The 21,569-nt window shown below is 42.3% G+C and overlaps 1 protein-coding gene across 1 annotated transcript in view; it reads right to left on the bottom strand.

Moving 5' to 3' along the window:
* Positions 1-770: 770 nt before the first annotated feature.
* The window catches only part of COL28A1 (collagen type XXVIII alpha 1 chain), a 182,053-nt gene continuing 161,254 nt past the window's right edge, over positions 771-21,569 (bottom strand). Inside the window, exons 32-35 of the mRNA XM_027540086.1 lie at positions 20,846-21,400; positions 18,944-19,101; positions 4,997-5,198; positions 771-1,056 (exon numbers count right to left, since the gene is read on the bottom strand). Coding sequence (XP_027395887.1) covers positions 884-1,056; positions 4,997-5,198; positions 18,944-19,101; positions 20,846-21,400 — 1,088 coding nt within the window. The 3' untranslated portion in view covers positions 771-883. The remainder of the gene's footprint in view (positions 1,057-4,996; positions 5,199-18,943; positions 19,102-20,845; positions 21,401-21,569) is intronic.

The raw sequence follows: 21,569 nt of genomic DNA, 5'->3' as shown, positions 1-21,569 counted from the left end.
CATTAGAACTGATTCAAATGTATTCTTTTTAATGGCTGAGTAATACTCCATTGTGTGCTTTTACACATTTTAAAGGAAGAGTAGAAAAAGTTCCTTTATCTTAATTACAATTGTTAAATATATAGCTTAAGCATACAACAAAGGCTTTTCTTCCAAATATGTTGGAGTGGGAAACAACAGTTAATAAATTTAAGTCATTTTAATTCAGATTGATTTCTTAATCATTTTCAGGGCAAATAAAGCAAAAATCTAACTACCTACTCCACCCCTGGGGTCACTCATCTTCCAGAACCACTCCATCTTGCTGGGTTTCCCCCAAACAGAGTATCTTTCTTACCTTACCACCATCTCTGCACAAACATACTCTCATCCCTTCTAATGCTCAAAACCAAGTTCTTCCCCACCAGCTACATTTTGCAGCAGGCAGGGGTTTGATGGGTTCAGGGGACTAAGGCAGGTGCTAAGGGACTGGGGGAGCCAGTGGGCGTAGGGTGGTCTGGGGTGGGAGTTTCATGTGACATAAGACGTGCAAAGGAATTAATGGCAATCAGAACCACATTGTAGGTTTTGAAGTAGATAGAACATGTGTACTGAGGTTACATAGCCCGGGGTCAGGCCCCCCAGCTCTGCCACTTTTTATTTGGGTGACAGTAGAGTTCCTAAACTTCTGAGAGTCTCAGCATCTTCATCTGTAAAAATAGTTACTAATACCTACATCGTAGCGTGGTTGTAGGATTTGAACTGTGTTTACAAACTGTCAGTGCTCAGTATACACTCAAATGCGGTGTTTATTTGCATTGGATGAATATTGAAATTACAGAGATTCTTTCTAGGCTTGTTGATAGAGACGTAGATTTGACTCAGTATGGGGTAATTTACTTGCTCATCCTTGAATGCAGATTTCTTCACACTCCTTTTCGCTGTTGAATCTATTTCCCGAGCCTTTACAGCCACTGAACCAAAAGCGAGCGCAGGAATTGACCTGTTTGTCATAATACCATCGAACCACATATTCACTACAGTTCCCTGGTTGTAGGGGTTCCAGACATCTAGGATCTAGAGTGAGAAAAAAATAGCCGGTTATTACAGGTTTTTCTTTCACTGAACAGTAAAAGCTTTATGAAGCTTTTTCTCTATGCACACTAACATACTAAGAAAGTGTGATTCTAAGTTAAGAAAACATTCCCAAATACCCAAAATATTTCCTCTACCACCTGAAAACTTAAATATACATTCCCCTGAAAACGTTGAAGTTTTTGGTCTTCATGAAATCCCATTAAATGCTTATTTCCCTGAAAGCATAATACTGTGAGCCTTCTTTAGCTTATACTCTTGTGAGTCACCTTGAAATTATTTATTAGTTTTGATAGTTTTTGTGTGGAGATTTTAGGGTTCTCTGTGCCAGTATTGTGTCATCTGCCACTGTCATCTGAGTGACAGTTTTATTTCTTCCCTTCCAATTGGATATGCTTTATTTCTTTTTCTTGCCTGACTGCTGAGACTGGGACTTCCGGTAGTATCATTAATAGAAGCTGTGAGAGTAGGCATCCTAGTTTGTTCCTGAATTTAGTGGAAAGGCTCTCATATTTTCACCACTGAGTATGTGAGTTTGCAGAAATGGCCATTTTCTCCTTTTTTTTTTCCCAGTTGTGTTTGTAGTTCTTCTCTGATCATTTCATCTTATTTTTGCTTCTCTCATTGTGGTTTGATGACTTTCTTTTGTAGTATGCCTGGATTCCTTTATCTCAACATTTCTTTTAGGGTAGATTTCAGTTCAGTTCAGTTGCTCAGTCGTGTCCGACTCTTTGCGACCTCATGAATCGCAGCATGCCAGGCCTCCCTGTCCATCACCAACTCCCAGAGTTCACCCAAACTCATGTGCATCAGGCTGGTGATGCCATCCAGCCATCTCATCCTCTGTTGTCCCCTTCTCCTTCTGCCCCCAATCCCTCCCCGCATCAGGGACTTTTCCAATGAGTCAGTTCTTCGCATCAGGTGGCCAAAGTATTGGACTTTCAGTCTCAGCATCAGTCCTTCCAATGAACACCCAGGACTGGTCTCCTTTAGGATGGACTGGTTGGATCTCCTTGCAGTCCACGGGACTTGCAAGAGTCTTCTCCAGCACCACAGTTCAAATGCATCAATTCTTTAGCACTCAGCTTTCTTCACAGTCCAATTCTCACATCCATACATGACCACTAGAAAAACCATAGCCTTGACTAGATGGACCTTTGTTGGCAAAGTAATGTCTCTGCTTTACAATATGCTGTCTAGGTTGGTCATAACTTTCCTTCCAAGGAGTAAGCATCTTTTAATTTCATGGCTGCAGTCACCATCTGCAGTGATTTTGGAGCCCAAAAAAATAAAGTCTGACACTGTTTCCACTGTTTCCCCATCTATTTCCCATGAAGTAATGGGACCAGATGCCATGATCTTCGTTTTCTGAATGTTGAGCTTTAAGCCAACTTTTTCACTGTCCTCTTTCACTTTCAGTATTGCTTAATTCTTTTAGTTTTGGCTTGTCTGAGAAATTCTGTATCTCTCCCTCTGTTCTAAGTGGTAATATTGCTGCGTAGAGTATCCTAGGTTGTGGGTTTTCCCTTTCAGCCCTCTACATCATGTCACTCCCTCTGGCCTGCAGACTTTCTGCAGAGAAATCAGCTGATAGCCTTATGGGGATTCCCTTGTATATGACTCTGTTTTTTTTTTTTTTCCCTCTTGCTACCTTTAGATTTCTCTCTTTAACTTTTGCTATTTTAATTATAGTATGTCTTGGGGTGGGTCTGTTGGGTTCACCTTGTTTGGGACCCCCTGTGCTTCCTGTACCTGGATCTGTTTCATTCTTCAGATTTGTGAAGTTTTCAGCAGTAATCTCAGCAAATGCATTTTTGATCCTCTTCTGTCTCTCTTTTCCCTTTTGATGCAAATGTAGGTATGTTTGATGTTACCCCCAGAGGTCTCATACGTTGCATTTGTTTTTTGTTTTTGTCTATCTGTTGTTCTGATTGGGCAATTTCTATTATTCTATCTTCCGGATCACTTAGTGTTCTTCTGTGTCATTTATTCTGTTCTTCATTCCGTCTAGAGTATTATTTATCTCAGATATTGAATTATCTGTTCCACTTGTCTTCTTTATGGTTTCTAGTTATTAAAATGACTTGTATTCAGATCATTTCTCTTCCCTAATTAGCATTTTTATTACCAATGATTTGAATTCTTTATGTCATAAGTTGCTTATTTATGTTTCATTGTTTTTTTTTTTTTTTTCCGGGGGTTTGCTCTCTTGTTCTTTCAGTGGAGAGTAGTTCCTCTGCCTTTTCATCTTCCCTAACGGTCCCTGTCTGTGAATCTAGATGAGACTGTTACCTGTTTTGGGTCTGAAGAGGTTTTCCTATGTGGGAGTGTCCCTGTGCGATCTCCATGTGCCCAGGGCCGTTTGTGGGAGAGCTGGATTTGATGTGGATGCCAACCCCATCTTTCCTCAGGGTATGCTGACAGCTGCCATTTGGGTAAGGGAGCGGGGCTGGCGATGGAGACGCTGGAACTGGAGCCGGCTGTGAGGCACAGTGTCTTCTCTGCTCAGTGGCCGTCACCACCCTGTCAGGGGCAGGACCTGCTCCCAAGTTGCTGGAGTAGAAGCCCTGAGGGTCAGGCTTGAGCTGACTCTTCGCCCTTTAAAGTGTGTGTTTTTCCTTCTCCCTACTCTGGGATTTTTGCTCCAAAGGAAGAGAGTTCTGAAGCAAGTGGGGCTCGTGTGCTCTGACCATTCACACATCTGTAGTTTGGCTCAAAGGCACGCCACAGTCTCGTCTTTCCTGCTGTTGTGGCCACCCGAGATCTAGTGCTCGGCTGTAGCATGGAGTGAGTGGGGCTGGAATGCTCCCTCCTCTTGGGCTGGGGCATGCAGCAAGGTAGTCCTGGGAATTCTAGCAGCTGTACTGCAGTCAGAATCTGGGCTGCTTCTGGGGGGCTGCTTGAATACAGGCCAACGGTGGCTGCTCTCTTTATATCACAATTTTCTTTTAAAAAGATCATCTTTTACAGAACAATAAAAACATGACCTTCTAATGTCAGTTGACAAGTTTTGGAAACACTTCCACTTCTCCAAAAAATATAAAAAATTAAGCTAAGTAGAGCTACAATAATAAAGCCATTTGTTAAATTCCTTTTTCTATTTCATGGTTGTCCTTAGTCCCTTGGTTAGTATTTCTTACGGAGAAAGTAATGCCAAGGTGAGAAAATTCCCCAAAAAGGCCAAATAGATGCTTGCTGCCTGATACTTGTGTTTTGCGCAATAGTTTACATGCCGTAAGCTTCATTTCTCAATAGCAAAACAAGCCCTTTCTCCATCTGCCATAATCATTTCCCCAGATTTGAAGTGTATCTCAACTAATTTATTTTCTAAAACTGACCGCTAACTTTGCCTCTTTGGCCAAATGGAAATGAGCAGTGGATTCTATCTCCCTCCAGTCTTAAAAAACAATAACTAAGTGATGTCTGTTTCAAGCCAACCTAAGCTGCTTGGGGACAATAAAATTGTCTCTCTTGCATGTTCTTTAGAAACTACGTATGTAGTGATTAATTTTTATGGATATTGACACCATAGACAATATGTTGGGGAATCGGAACGTAGATTCTAGCTTCTTTCTCTTTCTTCCACCCGGGGATCAAAGCTTCAAATGTCTACAGTCATGAAGGTTCCAAGTAAGACAATAGGGGATGGTAGGAGCTGTGTCATGAGACCAGCATCTTCTCTAAAGGCATTCACATTTTAACAATAACAATAAACACTCTAAGACCTTCACAACTTTTGATCAAATTTGTTCCACATCCAGCCTGTTCTCCAATTCTATATATAATACAATGAAAAGCTTCTTCTGTCCTCCCTGTTTAGAATCAGAACATGCTCCCTCTGCCTCTGGATGAGATTTTAAGGACCATCCTTGCGGTGCCTTATTATTACGGATACAGCAGCTGATGGACAGAAATCTCTTACCTTTGTGCACAAAATTTTCTGGCTCTAAGTTCGAAGTGGAACTCGGAGCTCTGGTTTCCAGGCCCTTTGCCTGATCCTCAGGAGGCCTGGGCAGTGGCCCCGGGATGGTGGCAGCCTCAGGTGAAGGAGTGGTGGCCGGGCTGGCAGCCCAGGTCCTCTCTGAAGGCTCATTCTCTCTGTCCTGGGCCCCGGAGACATGCACCTGCACAAAGAATCCAGAGCTTTGAAGCTGGTGATATCAAGTCAAGAAGGTGAGTTTGCTTTGGGGAAGATTTAAAGTCCAGCACTCCGGCTTCTCCCCAGTTTTTCAATGTTAGTTATTTCAGTAAAAGCTCAGGAAGTGATGCCTCGCCTCTATGTCAGGCATCCCCGAATACCTGAGTTATGCATTTTCTGACCACCTCATGCAGGTGTAAGTGTGTGTACGCGCGCGCGCGCACACACACACACACACACACACACACACACACACACGTCCCGCTGCTAGGCACAAATGCTTTTCTTCTGGGCCTTTCAGAGAGATCTACCTGCAGGGCACAAAGCGAGTGAGTTTGAGAGGAGTTTCATCTTCATCCTTTTCTTAGTCAGTTGTATGAAGAGGGAAAATAATCACTATTTCTTTAACGTTTTTTTTCATGGCCTTTTCCTCTCTGTTTTCTAACACTAGAGAGCTTAACAATATATTCCAAAATCTCTACCACAAACTCAACCTATGTTGAGATTGGGAACTGGAGTGACAGAGGCCAATAATGCAGCTAAAATAAAAACAAGAGCATCACTTCTCATCTCATCCTATCATCTGGACCCAGCAAATGCCAAATGCTGCAGGATGTGTAGCTTCTAAGAAGTTCTGGGAAATGTATGCTAGCTAAGGAATGAAGGATTATAATTTCAAAAGCAAGTTTTCTGAACTAAGAATTCTAAGTTTCATCTAAATTTATGATATGTAATAAACAAGAAAGAAAATATGTTTTAGTTTAAAAAAAAAAAAAACAGGCCAGTTATTCTTGCCTACAGTTGCCCGGAGCTAGAACAATCTCTCATGGGTCCAATTAAGTTCTTTTTCTTTTCCTCTTGGATCCCAGCTACACGGAATTGAATGGATCATTTATTTCAGTCCTAGCACAGTGTGGCCATTTATCCTTGCAAGGCCCTCTCTTGTTTGTTTGTGTTTATTTGTTTATTTAAATAAGCAAACCTGTGAACTAGGTAAAGTTGTTTTTGCTGCTTTCCCACCTGTGGTTCGTGTCATCTTGTGACCAGAGCCAGCTGTCATCATTAGCTGCTCTCTGCCATCTAAGATGTTCCACCGCTTTTGATTCTGTGTACAAATACAATACTTTGGCCACCCGATGTGAACAGCCAGCTCGTTGGGAAGGACCCTGATGCTGAGAAAGATTGAAGGCAGAAGGAGTAGAGGGCAACAGAAGTTGAAATTGTTTGGAGGGTACCACCAATTCAATGGACATGAACTTGGGCAAATTCTGGGAGATGGTGACAGAGGGAAGCTTGGCGTACTGCAGTCCATGGGGGTCACAAAGAGTTGACATGACTTGGCTGCTGAACAACAACAACATACACACACACACACACACACGCACACAGTGGGGAAGGGCTAGTTAACTTTATTACTCATGTATGTATATTTTTATGGCAATTAAGTGATTATCAGAGCAAATGTTTCCATTAGGACTGATCTGGTCATCAGCATATGTAAAGGGCACTCAATTCAAATGCCATAGTGGCATTTCACTAACCACAGACACATTTTTTGGTACAAATGGAGGTAAAACTGTGGGTCACTTGGCGTTCCTCTTTCTTTCAGAATGATCTTGTATATACCAGTGACAATTTGAATATGAACTTTGTTATATTCGTAGAACTAGAGAATTGTAAGATTAGGGGAAGCCTTTATCAGTACTTCATTTTCTACAGGGGAGTCTAAAGCACCAATTAATAATTAATGATCTAAAACTTCCCCCAAATTATTGGAAAGCTAGTGGCAAAACTAGAAATGCCTTTTTCAGGAAAGAAATCCTGAGGCTTTTAGGTTTGTTTTTTTTTTAACTTGTATATATTTCATATTAAGCCAAACTAAGTTAAAAGCTTTGACTGAGAAGTAGTTTATCAAACATCACGAAGACAACAGACTTTAGGGCTACACTTGAGATATACTGTCTGTCGAGAGAGAATGTCCCTTTGAAGAAGTTCCCTAGACAGCGCAGTTCTCTTAAAGGAATAACTCAGCCCCAGTAGCCATCTCGTTCAAGCCTCATGGCCTCATAAGTTATTCTCTGCTTCTTGGAAGTCTAGGAGTGTATGCTTCTTTCTCAGTTACATCATCATGTGGGAATTTTGACTACTAGAGCATTATACCTCAAGTTCTAGAACAAGTGAATTTTTTTTCCATAAATGAGAATAATTTTATCTTTTGGCTCCAGGGGACTTCAGTTTATTTAAATAAATACATAATTGTTTGCCATTTTTATGACTTTCTTATTGCAAAAGCAAATGTGTTCATTGAAGGGAATTTACAAAATTCCCTGGACAAGCAACAGGAAGAAACTAGAAATCACAAGTGATTCCACCTCCCAGAAATAATTGTTGTTGACACTCAGATGGTTTATCCCCCACCCCATCTTTTTTTTTTTTTTGATATGCATGTGTATTTTTTAAGAAAATATATACTGTATGTTGGTTTTCTGTTTTTTTTTTTAATATATATTATGCTTCCATATATTTTACTGTGGCTCCATAACACCATTTTGAATACAGAATATACATAACTACAGTGGTAATTTTTAGCATTTAATTTGCTTTTTTTTTGTTTTTCTGTGAGAAGCTACATGGCTCATTCAGATCAAACAACACACATATTTGAACATTCTGAGACAAAGTTCCCTCCAAAAATGTTTTACCAATTTGTACTCTCACTAGTAAGTGTCTTTCCTTAAACTATTACCATTTATGAGACATTCTGATTGGAAAAGGAGATAAAGCTTGATAGGTCCTTCAACTGATCTACATAGCCCTGCCGGCCTGTACTCCTACTACCCCCAGTACATCTGGCTCTGACCTTCCACTCCCTCCTCCTCCTCATTCTGCCTCAAGCTCTCAAAGTCAGCCTGCTTGCCCCAGCAGGAAGTGTTTGTCCCCAGCAGCAAAAGCCAGCCAGCACGAAGTTGCCCCGTCCAGAAGGTGCATGGTACCTTCCAGGGCTCCACGCTTGGCCCTGATCATGCAGAAGTTAACCTTTAATCCTATCCTCTCGATCATTTCTTATTTCACATGTGTAAATATCACTTCCCTGATAAGCCAAACCACATTTCTCTCTCTTTCTCTTTTTTCCCTTCCTTCCTGCCTTTGCTTCTTTATTTAAAATCTTTATAGCATGGAAGAGTAAATATTTGCCACTGGGTAAGTTCAGAATGAGTAAGAGAGAGAGACAAAAAGGGAGAGAGATGGGATTGGGGGACACTTTAGATTCATTATTCAATTCCTCTAGGCTTTACTGTTTATTTTATTTTTGGCTGTGCACTGCGTGGTATGTGAAATCTTAGTTCCCAGACTAGGGATTGAACCTGTGGCCCCTGTACTGGAAGCAGAGCAGAGTCCTAACCACTGGACCATCCGGGAATTCCCTCCTCTAGGCTTTAATGTCATCATTTTAAAATAGGGAAAGATTAGACCCTAACATAAAGCTCCACTATTTTGGCAACCTGGTGTGAAGAGCCGACTCATTGAAAAAGACCCTGATGCTGGGAAAGATTCAGGGCAGGAGGAGAAAGGGGCAACAGAGGATGAGATGGTTAGCTGGTATCATCCACTCAGTGGACATGAGTTTGAGCAAACTCCGGGAGATAGTGAAGGACAGGGAAGCCTGGCATGCTGCAGTCCATGGGGTCGCAAAGAGTCAGATACAAGTGAGCAACTGAACAACAATACCTTCCAACTCTGAAAGTGAGATGTGAGCAGCCCCAGATTTTACTGGTAGAATACACACCAAACTCATGATAATGGCTGCTTCTGGAGAGAAGAGGAGGAGAAAGAGACTCTAAAGGAAAATAACAAGGACTTTCTCTGAAGCAAGAGTGATGAACAAAGGGAAACACCAGTTATATCTGGGTGGTGGGCTTGCCAATGTTTGCCATATGCCTTCTCTGTTGTTATTATTTTTTTATAAATCTTAACCCTAAACACAACAAGCTGCCTCTCAGCTCTGCACATTTCTGCTCCTGCCATACACCGACCTGCCTTGGAGGAGACGAATGTTCCCAGCACCAAGCTGGGCACACACAGTAAAACACAGCAGAGGATCTGGGGCCTGTGAGGGCTGACACCTGGACGCTGGGCCTGCTCCGTGCAGCTGGACAGGCAGATGTGTAAGATCGGTCCCTTCCAGCCTCAGTGCAGATCTTTAAGGGGAGAAAACAGATTTCGAGCTGCATCCAAGAACGTGAACGGGTGACCTAAAGGAGGATTACTAACCAGACACCACACTATTCCAGAGCATCCTTTGGTTTCTGACTTCCAGACACTTTCCTCATAATTCATTACCCTGAACCTTGCTTATATTATAGACAAGCTCTTTGAACCTGAGCTCCTGTCTCCCCTGGACAGATGCCAATGATCAAGTACATTGGCTCATGTGCTCAGACTTAGCTTTTCCCAGAAGCGCAGAGCCACGTTGCTCCCAGGGAGCTGTGGGGCTCCTACACCTGCCAGCTGGCTCCACTGCCCATGCCTTCAAGGTATCTGGCTTCTAGGTTCTGACCTTGACTGGCCCTTCCTAGAAAATAGTGCTTCTTAGCCAGGTCTCTCGACACTCCAGCACTGAATACTCTGTCTGCATTTAAGGTTGCTGAGGACTGTGGGGAGCACCTTGAGTTTGGGCTGTGCCTCCCTGGATCGCCTGCAGCTTTCCTAGAGGTAAACTGCAGGATTTTATTCTGTTTAAGGCTTCTCATACATTAGTATAATGTCCTTCATTCTGGCATTGCCCAGGAAAGGTTGTTGACTGTTTCTAATGACATATTTTACAAAAGAATATTCTGGGAATAATGCCTTATTGTACAAATGAGGAAGCTTTAAGAAACAGGTGATTCATGCAATGCTCGGCTGCTGTCAGATCTCATTTCTAAGATATCATTCATTGTGAAATACACTATAAAATTAAGCCTAGAAAAAGACCACAACTAAGTAGATGCATATTAATCTCTGAAATAACAAAGTAGGAGAAGTACAAACTTTGGAGACAAGGATTTAACTTCAGAATTGAAACTTGAGTCAGGCAAGTTTGCTGACTTCCAGATCTGGGGTATTATTTTCTAGATCAGTTTGCAATATGCTACTTTTTTCTTCTCCATAGGAGAGAAACATCTTACATACTGAGGCTTCTAAGTCTATGATAAGCAATATATGAGGTTTCCACAGGCACATCACCTGGAAATTCTAATAATTAGGTATTGTTCAGTTTAATTTGAGTTTTTTTGACTACCACAATGAGGGAGTATTAATTGTACTTTATAAACAAATAAATTATAGTATTGACCAATATAGCCATATCCATATATGTGGCTTAATCAAGGCCACTTACAAAAACTAGGTCTGATTTCAGGAAATCAACTTAATTTTCATGTCAGTGGAGAAACTAAACTAATATTAGGCTTAGTCTCAAGTGTTTTGAAAGTTTAAAAAGTCTTTGTGTTTTGAAAGTATTGATTATGGCCTTTGAGTATGCCTGAATAGGTTACTTCATTCAATAATGAGTATAGGATGATTGAGCAACCTATAAAATTTTACTTGAATAAGACATATGGAGAAAATATAGATGCACCCAAATACTTGTCTTTTTCCTAATCTGCCATGGATGCTCAGTACCAAGTTAAGATATAGGCCATCACAGACAGGTTTTTAAGAAAATTCAGCCAAAATGGAATCATATGTATGAGAAATATTAACAATTCAATGATGTTATTTTTAAAAGGGCAAAAAAAATAAAATGACTCTATCAGCAAGTAATGGATAAACTGAAGAGTATATAGAAAAGAGAGATGTGATAAGAGTTTTGAGACCATATTATTAAATACTGATCAGAAATGATGAGGCCCTGATCTAAGGCAGTAAAGATATTAGTGAGGAGAAAAGAGTTGAGAACATAGGTCAAGGGGTGATAACAGACCAGAGATGACAGTTCCAATGAGTGTGAAAGAAACAGTGAGAGCAGAGCTCCAGGTGTGGCTCAGGTTTCTTGCTCGATACCCAGCTGGTTGGAGGGACCATACTATATGAAGGAAATCTACTGCTGTGTTCAGCATGGTGAACACATTTCACATTGAGTGCCTGCAGGACACCCAGAAGATGATGTACACAGACAATCAAAATGTGTATCTGGGACCCAGGAGAAAGGCCTGGAGTGGGGCTGCAGATTTGAGAACTGTTAGCACACATGGCTTTGAAACTTAGAGAATATGGAATAAGAGAAGTAGGCCAAGAACAGATCTCAGAAAGATTGAGTTTAATGCTAAGGGGTAAACAGAGAAAGAAAAACCCCAAAAGCAATTGAGAAAGAATGCTCAGAAGGAGGACCGGGAGAAAGAGGACTTGCAAAATCAAAAATCAGCAGTGACAGGGTGATATATGCAAAAGAGAAATCAGGTAAGAACAGGATGATAAGGATCTAGCAATGAGAGGGTTGTTGGTGACTTTTGCAGCAGCAGAGCTTCAGTGACACAGTCGAGGCAGCAACCTTACTTTGGAGGGCTTCCCAGAGGAATGGAAGTGAATGGAAGTGAGGAAACAGAGCGAAAGCCAGGGGGAGATGGGGAGGGTGCAGGTGGGGACGTGAGTAGCAGAGATTGGCCTGTGGAATAACTTTATTATATAAAGATGGAGATAGGATAGAATCACAGTTGACATAAGAATTATGGATTAGGGAAGGTTTTAGATGGGAGAGTCTGAAGCCTGTTTGCTGCCTCTGGGGAAGGAGTTGGAAGTGTTGCCAGGGAAGGACACCACAGGGAAGGAAGGTCCTGGTTTCAGAAGAGGCAGAAGGGAATAGATAGGCCCCAGAGCACAGTAGGGGACAAGTGGGTGCCACATCAGAGTGGAGGCGAGAGTCCACAGTCAGGTCTGAGAGAAAGGACACGTCCAATTCCAGCATCAAGGCAGGACCTGCCTAGGGCTGTGGTTCTCAGAATACTGTCAGTGGAACCCTGGTTTCAGAGTGGCCCTCTTTATTTTTTAATTAATTTTTACTGGCGTAACACTTTACAGTGTTAGTTTCTACTGTACAGTAAAGTGAATCATCCATAAGACATATATCCACTCCCCTTTGGATTTCCTTCCCATTCAGGTCACCACAGTGCATTGAGTAGAGTTCCCTGTGCTATATAGTATCTTATCATTAGTTATCTATTTTTATACATAGTATCAATAGAATATATGTTTCAATCCCAATCTCCCAATTCCTCACATCCACCCTTTCCCCGTTGGTGTCCATATATTTGTTCTCCACGTCCGGGTTTCTATTTCAGCTTTGCACGTAGGGTCATCTATACCATTTTTTTAGATTCCACATATACGCGTTAATATAGGGTATTTATTTTTCTCTTCCCAACTTAGCTCTGAATGACAGTCTCCAGGTCCATCCATGTTTCCACAGATGACCCAATTTCGTTCCCCTTTATAGATGTGGCCCTCTTTAGAATGGATCTTGAGATGGAGTTAGAACAAGTAAGGGTTGTGGGGAAAGGAGAGTAAGAGATCAAAGAGGTAGACTGAAAATAGAGATGAAGATCTTTGAGCAGCTTACGTGATCATGGCAGAAGGGGAGAACTGAGGCCAGTGGCATGGGGACGAGGGATAGGGTCTCTCTAACAGGATACACAGAGAGGGCGGGCAGCTAGTGGAGTCAGCCTGCTGTATTAGCTTTTTGTAATTGACTTCAGTACAGAGCATCCATTACTTCCACGGAAATGAGGAAGCTGTATGCTCAGCTTAAGCCTGGCACTGGACTATGCATCAGGACCACATCATATAAAAGGAGAGGACTTGGGGCTCCCCCTCTGCCTCCACCCTCTGTCCACCCCATGCAGGAGCTACTCAGAGGGCCTCTTCCCACACCAGCTTGACTGACTTCCCTAGGTTGCTATGGAATCAGTCATTCTTCATAGGAATCCCACAGCCTCCTTTCTACAGAGAGGGAAAAAAAAAAAAAAAAAAAAACCTTTGCTGCCAGTTACCTAAGTGGTTTGCAATCTGGGAACAATTTTTCATCTTACAAAAAAGGAGTTTTGTGGAAAAGGTAGACAGGGCTTCTTTCCTTTCTACTCTTTCAAGGGGAAAAAAAATCTGAAATCTTGTTACAAGAAACTGGCTCCAGCGAATGGGCCCTGTGCACTGACATTATTTATTAATCCATTTAGAATGACAAACAGTGACTTCATGCAGGAAATTCATATACTTGTTTGCCTAGTGGTCCATTACTGGTTATGGCCACTTGGTCTGATTAAATGATGTTTACTTGATTTGATTGCCCTGCTCCAGTTTATATCCAGGAAATCTTTCTCCAGCTGGCCACACCCTGAAACAAGGAAAGAACATGAAGTGCCAACATTGTTAGTCCCATAAAAGATAAGGATTTCTTATGTATACAGTCTTTTGAATCGCAGTATAATTGATGACTTTCCCTAAAGAAAATCTTCAGATTTCTTTTTTAGCCTAACAGTTGGTATAGCCTTCATTTGGTCCTTACGTATTTATTGAGCATCTACTGTGTACAAGATGAAGCACAAATCTAGGTCCCAAGAGACACAAAGTTTAATTAGATACAAATGTCCTCAAGGAATTCAAATCCATTAGGAAAGTTAGGGTACCTGCAAAATTCATTATTAACGATGTAAAATGTGATAGAGTTCAGAAGAAAGTATAAGCTTTCCTGAGATTTCAGGAGAGAGACAGAATAGAACGAATGATGTACATGTCTTGTTTCCTAAGACTGCCCAAAAGGGCAACACAGCAGGAACTGCCAAAGCTTTATGAACTTAGCAGAACCTTGGAAATCCTTCTGCTTTCTATATTTCACAGCACATCTGTTTGTAGGTATTTAGTATACATCATGTTCATTACACAATTAGATAAAATAGTTCAAATGCAAGTCTTTCTTGACTTGAGTCAATCCATTGGCTTACACCACTCACAAAAGAGTAAATAACTGATAACAGATTTTCCTCTAAAAAAATGGATTTTTGCTAGAAAGGAGAGGAAGAAGAAACACTGAGCTTGGTATCTTAAGGAGTGATAAAAGGAAGACAACAGAGAAGGAAATTAGAAACACAAAAAGGACTTCTGACATCATTTATTTTGCAATATTGTCTAGGGTAGGCTTGGGAACAAACTGAGGATTGGAAGGTTTTGACAGATTCATTTTACTTTGGAGGTTTCAATACTATAATTATACTTTTAGATAAAGCATGTGCATTCACGGATATATAAATATGTTTTTGTATTTATGAGTGTTCCCTGGTGGCTCAGACAGTAAAGAATCTGCCTGCAATGCGGGAGAGCTGGGTTTGATCCCTGGGTTGGGAAGATCCCCTGGAGAAGGGAATGGCAACCCACTCCAGTACTGTTGCCTGGAGACTCCCCTTGGACAGAGGAGCCTGGTAGGCTACAATCCATGGGGTTGCAAAGAGTCAGACATGACTGAGCAACTAAGAACATACATTATATATACACATGACAGATCTAAGTGTGAATATAAATGCATATATGTTTGTTCAAATTAAATGTCTATTAGGATCATTCATTTTTAAAAATTCAGCCTTACTTTAGTGCTTCTGCAAAGAGAGCCAGGGTGAGAAGGCATAGATTCAAGAGAGACTATCCAAGTTCAAGGTCATTACAAACTCCCATTAGGAGTTCATTACAAGCTCCCACTCTCAGTAAGAAGCCCCATAGGGAGATCCAACTGATGCCCACCAGGTAACTCTTGGTGCTGTAAATCTAAGCTATTTTGGATGTACTCTTCTCATGCTCTCCCCTCCCCAGCTACTAGAATGCTTCCTCTGCCATAATCTAGTAACGTCACTTGTCTCTCAGGGCATCTAACTTCCTGGGTCACAACACCAGAGTCACAGGGTCTTCTTGCTGCCCCTCATTCTGTGTCATTGCCTTGAATGTCCCTCTGCCACCTCCACTTTGGCACAGATTAAGCCCATTATTTTCCTTCAAAGAATCCTACCCCTACCCTGCCTGCTATATTCTCCATCTCAGTGGATGTTTCAGTCTACCCCATCTCCAAGCTAGAATCCAATCATCATCCCCAAGCCCTCTTCCTAACCTCCACTGACTCTCCAATTCCTGTTCTTTCTACCCAGAAATGGCTTTCCAATCCATGCTTCCTTTTATTCTGGGGCCCCTGTCTTAGTTTAAGGCTTTATTATCTCTCACCTGGACCGTTACTCCTCACATCCCAACCTCCAGTCTCCTCTCCTCCTCCTCCTTCTATTTATCTTTCACCCTGCAACCAAATGTGACTGTACGATCCTTGTTTTTAAAACTCCTCTGCTTTCTTCTGGTTGCCTGGCCTATGGAGGAAGTTCAAGCTCCTTAGTTTGACACATTTATAATTAGCCCTCAAATTATTTGTCCAGTTTTAACTCTCACCCTTTTGCAGGTACACCTTTGGCTCCAGTTAGACTGAACTTGTCCTAATTTCTTAAATGCCATTCCCTATGGATTCCCCCTTTGCCCCTACATGTTCCTTCTTCTTGGAAATACCCTTCCCCCTGCTCTTGCCTTGAAGAACTCTTCAGTTCAGTTCAATTCAGTTCAGTCGCTCAGTCGTGGCCAACTCTTTCCAACCCCATGAATCGCAGCATGCCAGGCCTCCCTGTACATCACCAACTCCCGGAGTTCACTCAGACTCACATCCATCGAGTCAGTGATGCCATCCAGCCATCTCATCCTCTGTTGTCCCCTTCTCCTCCTGCCCCCAATCCCTCCCAGCATCAGAGTCTTTTCCAATGAGTCAACTCTTCACATGAGGTGGCCAAAGTACTGGAGTTTCAGCTTTATCATCATTCCTTCCAAAGAAATCCCAGGGCTGATCTCCTTCAGAATGGACTGGTTGGATCTCCTTGCAGTCCAAGGGACTCTCAAGAGTCTTCTCCAACACCACAATTCAAAAGCATCAATTCTTCGGCGCTCAGCCTTCTTCACAGTCCAACTCTCACATCCATACATGACCACAGGAAAAACCATAGCCTTGACTAGACAGACCTTTGTTGGCAAAGTAATGTCTCTGCTTTTGAATATGCTGTCTAGGTTGGTCATAACTTTCCTTCCAAGGAGTAAGCGTCTTTTAATTTCATGGCTGCAGTCACCATCTGCAGTGATTTTGGAGCCCCCAAAAATAAAGTCTGACACTGTTTCCACTGTTTCCCTATCTATTTCCCATGAAGTGATGGGACCAGATGCCATGATCTTCGTTTTCTGAATGTTGAGCTTTAAGCCAACTTTTTCACTCTCCACTTTCACTTTCATCAAGAGGCTTTTGAGTTCCTCTTCACTTTCTGCCATAAGGGTGGTGTCATCTGCATATCTGAGGTTATTGATATTTCTCCCGGCAATCTTGATTCCAGCTTGTGTTTCTTCCAGTCCAGTGTTTCTCATGATGTACTCTGCATATAAGTTAAATAAGCAGGGTGACAATATACAGCTTTGATGGACTCCTTTTACGTAATCTTAAAACTTAGCTCAATACCAGCTCCTCTGTAAAGCCTTACATTATTCTGTCCTGATATTAATCTGCAGCATCTCTTGAGCTTCCTCCATAGCTCTGCTAAAGTTCTTAATACTCCCTGTACTCATCCATTCTCTGAGAGACCATGGACTTCTGCTGGGTAGGAACTGTACCTTAAGATCCACCCTTGAGCACCGCAGTAAATGATCAGTACATCTCACCGAAACTCATTGATTTTGAGGAGAGCTCTGTTTAGACACTGCTTGCTGGATGAAACCTGAGTTTGTTCTTGTATAGGTAGTTTTTAGAAAGAAACATGGATTGATTAGGGCCAGGACAAAGAGATAAATCACAGGAGAAGGAGAAGATAGACTGTGTACATTATTGCCTATAATTTACTTTCAAATGCTTAGTAAAGACCAGGGTTGGCAAACCCCTATGGGCTGAATGTGAATCTTCACCTGTTTTGGGAAATAAGTTTTATCTGAACATAGCCATGCTCATTCATTGCAGTACTGGCTATGACTCCTTTTGCATTTCTAAGGCAGAGTTGAGTCACTGCAACAGAGATGAAGTGGCCTGCAAAATCCCAAATCTTTCCTATATCAGTTCAGTTCAGTCGCTCAGTCGTGTCTGACTCTTTGCGGCCCCATGAACTGCAGCATGCCAGGCCTCCCTGTCCATCACCAACTCTCAGAGTCTACCCAAACTTATGTCCATATAGCCCTTCACAAAAAGGGTTTATTGACCCCCCTGATATAGACCATGTGGTATAAGTGTGTGTTAATTTAAATCTACAATTCAGGGGTTGTCTGTTGCCCTAATCAGAATTATCCATATTGAAGTTGGTTAGTATTTAATCAAATAGATTACAGACCTTTCTGTCCTTTTTTGATATCATATAAAAATCTTGTGAGTCCTGTAATTTGTCCCCATAGGAATGGCAGCAGGGTCTTTCCTGGCATCAGGGTCTTTTTCAATAAGTTGGCGGATTCTGGGAAAGATTGAGGGCAGGAGGAGAAGGGAACAACAGAGGACGAGATGGTTGGATGGCATCACCGACTCAATGGACCTGAGTCTGAGCAAACTCCAGGAGACAGTGGAGGACAGGGAAATCTACTGTGCTACAGGCCGTGGGGCGGCAAGGAGTCAGACAACTTAATGACTAAACAACAACAACAGGAATAGCATCCTCAGCCTGACTCCTGAATGGTCCTGCATTCACCTACTAGTCTGGGGGGTTCTCAAGTCTTCAGTTCCTAGTCAGTTAGTGGAATCCTAATACTTGAACATTGTTGCACTGGTTCAAAATAAATCTTCCATGTCTTTGAAGACTTCATAAAAGGACAGCACAGGGGGAGTTCATTGAGCTTATAAAATACGGACACTGCTGTGTACTTGCTTGCCAGACCATGTCTATGCATGTGATAGACATCGGTTCACACCAGCTTTAGTTGTGAGTTGGTGGGAAAGAGACTACATCACTCACCCACTGGTAATTATGAGAGGCTCTCCAGTTCTAACCTAAAAGAAACTTATGAGTTGCTTGTGACCCATGGCTGAGGTCAGTGCTCAGAGGCTTGCTCTAAGGACATCACCTTTGTCTCAATACATTAAGGAGGTAGTTCTCTCATACACACATGATTGGGGAGCTCTGAAATGAAGCATCCGCCTTGTGCCACATGCATGCATAGCTTCCCTCCCTGTCCCTGCCCTGGGTGCAGGCGGGGGAAGCTAAGTGAGCAAGAGGGCGGGCGGGAGGGAGGGAGAGTGCAGACAGAGCATGTGTGCACTTGCCAGAAACTTGAAAGGGTGCAAAGTGTGCAGTGGATACACAGACGGACGGGGAGATTTGCAACCCAGTACAGAAAGATGATTCGGATAGTGTCGTATTGATCTGTTCTAGTGAACATGATTACTTTTGACACTGGCAGGGGTATAATATAAAAATATTATTTGTAGCATATAATAAATAAGTATAAAACATGGAAATGTCTATCTGTCTCATATTCATACTCATAAGCCCCAGGGCTATTTCAGAACTAGAAATCTAGAAACAGAAGGCTAATATTTAGAGCCAAGGACCTGAAACTATCCATACCTCAGTTGATTCTTGAAAGCTCAGGACAAGATGGTCTTCAATGTAGAGCAGACAAAATATATCATTTTAGGCTCACAAATTGAGAAAGATGGTTACTTACAGACTCAGAAATTTCTTTCTGGGGCTCTGGAGTGGATTCATGGCGTTCTTCCCCCGATATCCCAAATCCAGGTTGAAGCGGTGAGGAACCCAAAATATGAAAGAGGTAGGCTTCGAAATCCTCACAACTTTTTGTAAATAATTTTTGCTTCAGGGTATCTTTTAAAAAAGAGAAGTAGAGAAGGGTTTGGAGGAGCAATGAAACATTACTCAAATCTGTTTATTATAAAGATCTTCTGCACTCTCCACTTGCCCAGCACTTGAAGTCAACCACTAGGAGAGCTAAGTTTTTAAAGCATTTTTACATCATCTGTAAGAGGCCATCTAAAATAATTTAATGTAATAATATAGAATGGCCCAACTGAAGCTGAAGCTCCAATACTTTGACTACCTGATATGAAGAACTGGCTCTTTGGGAAAAACCCTGATACTGGGAAAGATTGAAGGCAGGAGGAGAAGAGGATGACAGAGGATGAGAAGGTTGGATGGTATCACTGACTCAATGGACATGAGTTTGAGCAAACTCCAGGAGATTGTGAAGGACAGGGAAGCCTGGCGTGCTGCAGTCCACAGGGTTGCAAAGAGTCAGACACGACTTAGTGACTGAACAACAACAAATGGTCCCAATAGGCAAACAGATGACTTAAATTCATTTTATCCAGAGGGAACTACTCTGTGGAAGGGGCAAGTCTCACCCATAATAAGTTTACCAGGCAATTAGCTCTGATTTTGGAGACTACAAAAGACAAACCAGTCCCAAAATATACCCCTCACGTTAGTAACTTCTTTGGTTAAGATGACAAAGCTCTTCAGTTATTAAAATATAACTTGTCTGAAATGCTTAATATTCTGGCCATTTCTAGCACATTAACTGCCCAGTGAGACTGAATGCACCAGATAAACCCTCCAGTCATCCAGTGTAAAGGAAGCCAAACCCCAGGTTAGGGAGGTCTGAAGTATGAGGGAAAGTGGGACGGTTCTGAGTGTGGTCTGCTCTCCTTAGGGCCAGCTATGTGGGTACCCGGAGCCCCAGGAGCAGGACAAGGCCAGGAGGGCCCATGCCAAGCCACGTCAGGCCCCGCATCCTGATGATGGAGAAGGAAGGATTGGGTCAAACTGGAGCCTGCAAATACAGTAAGTATACATTTTATTTATTTCATAAGCTTTCTGGGTGTGGGCTCTGCCAGAATGTGTTATGAGTTTCCAGTGACCTGGAATGTTTCATTGTAAAGTGATACTGATCACACTTGAATCACAGGTGAGTCAGTGTCTTAGCATGCCTCACTAGGAAATATCAGTTCTTATGAAAGGGTAAAGCCGCATAGGAAAACCCATCAGATCAGCCCTGAGTGTGTGAGGTGTATTCAAAATGTTGTTCTTTCAGATGAAGTCCTGACTTGTTTACTCTTCATTATCTGTTTTCAGAAAAACAGAGAAGAGGGAATAGAGGAGAATAATTCTAGTTGCTATGTCTCTCATCTCTTTAGATTACCATAACTTTTCCCCACTCATCTTGGACTTATTAATTCATTTTGATTCCACGGTTATTTTCTGCCTTGCTGTGGGCTTGTTCCATCTCTTACCCAAGTTAGGTAACTTTTAGAACATAAGCTAATCTGAGCAATGCCCTCAAATCCTATCCTTTCTTTTCAGCCCTTCAGTTGTAGATACCCCAAGTAAACAACTCCATGGCCAACTCAGCACTTACTACAAATGAATAAATATAAGGACTGTCCTCTCTGAACTGAATGATACTAAACCTCTTTTCCTTCAGAGTTTGTGTTACAATTTAATGCTGGTGTAAACCTCAGTAGCCTTCTGATTTCCATTTTTGGTCAGGATCATCCCACGATGTGGTTCTTGGAAAGGCAATATAAATTCTTTTCCCCTGGAACTGTCTTACCTTCAAGAGTGATGAAGTCATCAAATAGATAAACGTGCTCACTATCTGGGTCAGTAGCAATCAGATTCATTTCTTGGTGGAAAATGTGGAAGTTGGGGTCATTCCTCTTCACTACCCCAATCACAAATATTTCCACATTGATGTCACTGGCGTTCTTCACCACCTCAGTCAGATTCTTCTCATCTCGGGTATCTGTCTGCCCATCAGTGATGACCAAGGCCACCTTCTTCACGCCGGGCTTGGCAGCTTCAAACATACGGTTGGCGGCATGGAGCGCTGTGGCCGTGTAGGTCCCTTCCCCCAGATACTGCATGTTGTCCACAGCCCGCTTGAGGTCATCCTTGCTGGAGAACTGGGTGAGGTGCGCCACCTCCTCCACCTTATGGCTGTAGTTGATTATGCCTACGCGGGTTGTGGCCAGGTCCAGGGCGACACGGTCTGTCAGGGTCTTCACAAAATTCTTGATGATTTGGAAGTTCTTGAGGCCCACGCTTTCTGAGCTGTCAATCACAAACAGCAGCTCCAGCGGAGTCTCTTTGCATTTACGCCCACAACCTAAAGCACAGATGCGGACACAGAAACACAGCAGGAATGAAAATGAAAACATCCCAGGGAGAGGGGAGGGGGCGGGGATGAACGCGAGACCCGGATCGTAGCCTTGCTTTTCTGTGACCGTGAACACAGCTGGCAGTTGTCTCCCTTCTGGCTTCTATGCCTGAGTCTT

The sequence above is a fragment of the Bos indicus x Bos taurus genome, chromosome 4 (genome assembly GCF_003369695.1).
Source record: "Bos indicus x Bos taurus breed Angus x Brahman F1 hybrid chromosome 4, Bos_hybrid_MaternalHap_v2.0, whole genome shotgun sequence".
NCBI classification, from domain to species: domain Eukaryota; kingdom Metazoa; phylum Chordata; class Mammalia; order Artiodactyla; family Bovidae; genus Bos; species Bos indicus x Bos taurus.
The sequence above is the reverse complement of the archived record's forward strand: the minus strand, read 5'-3'. Positions and strand labels throughout refer to the sequence as shown.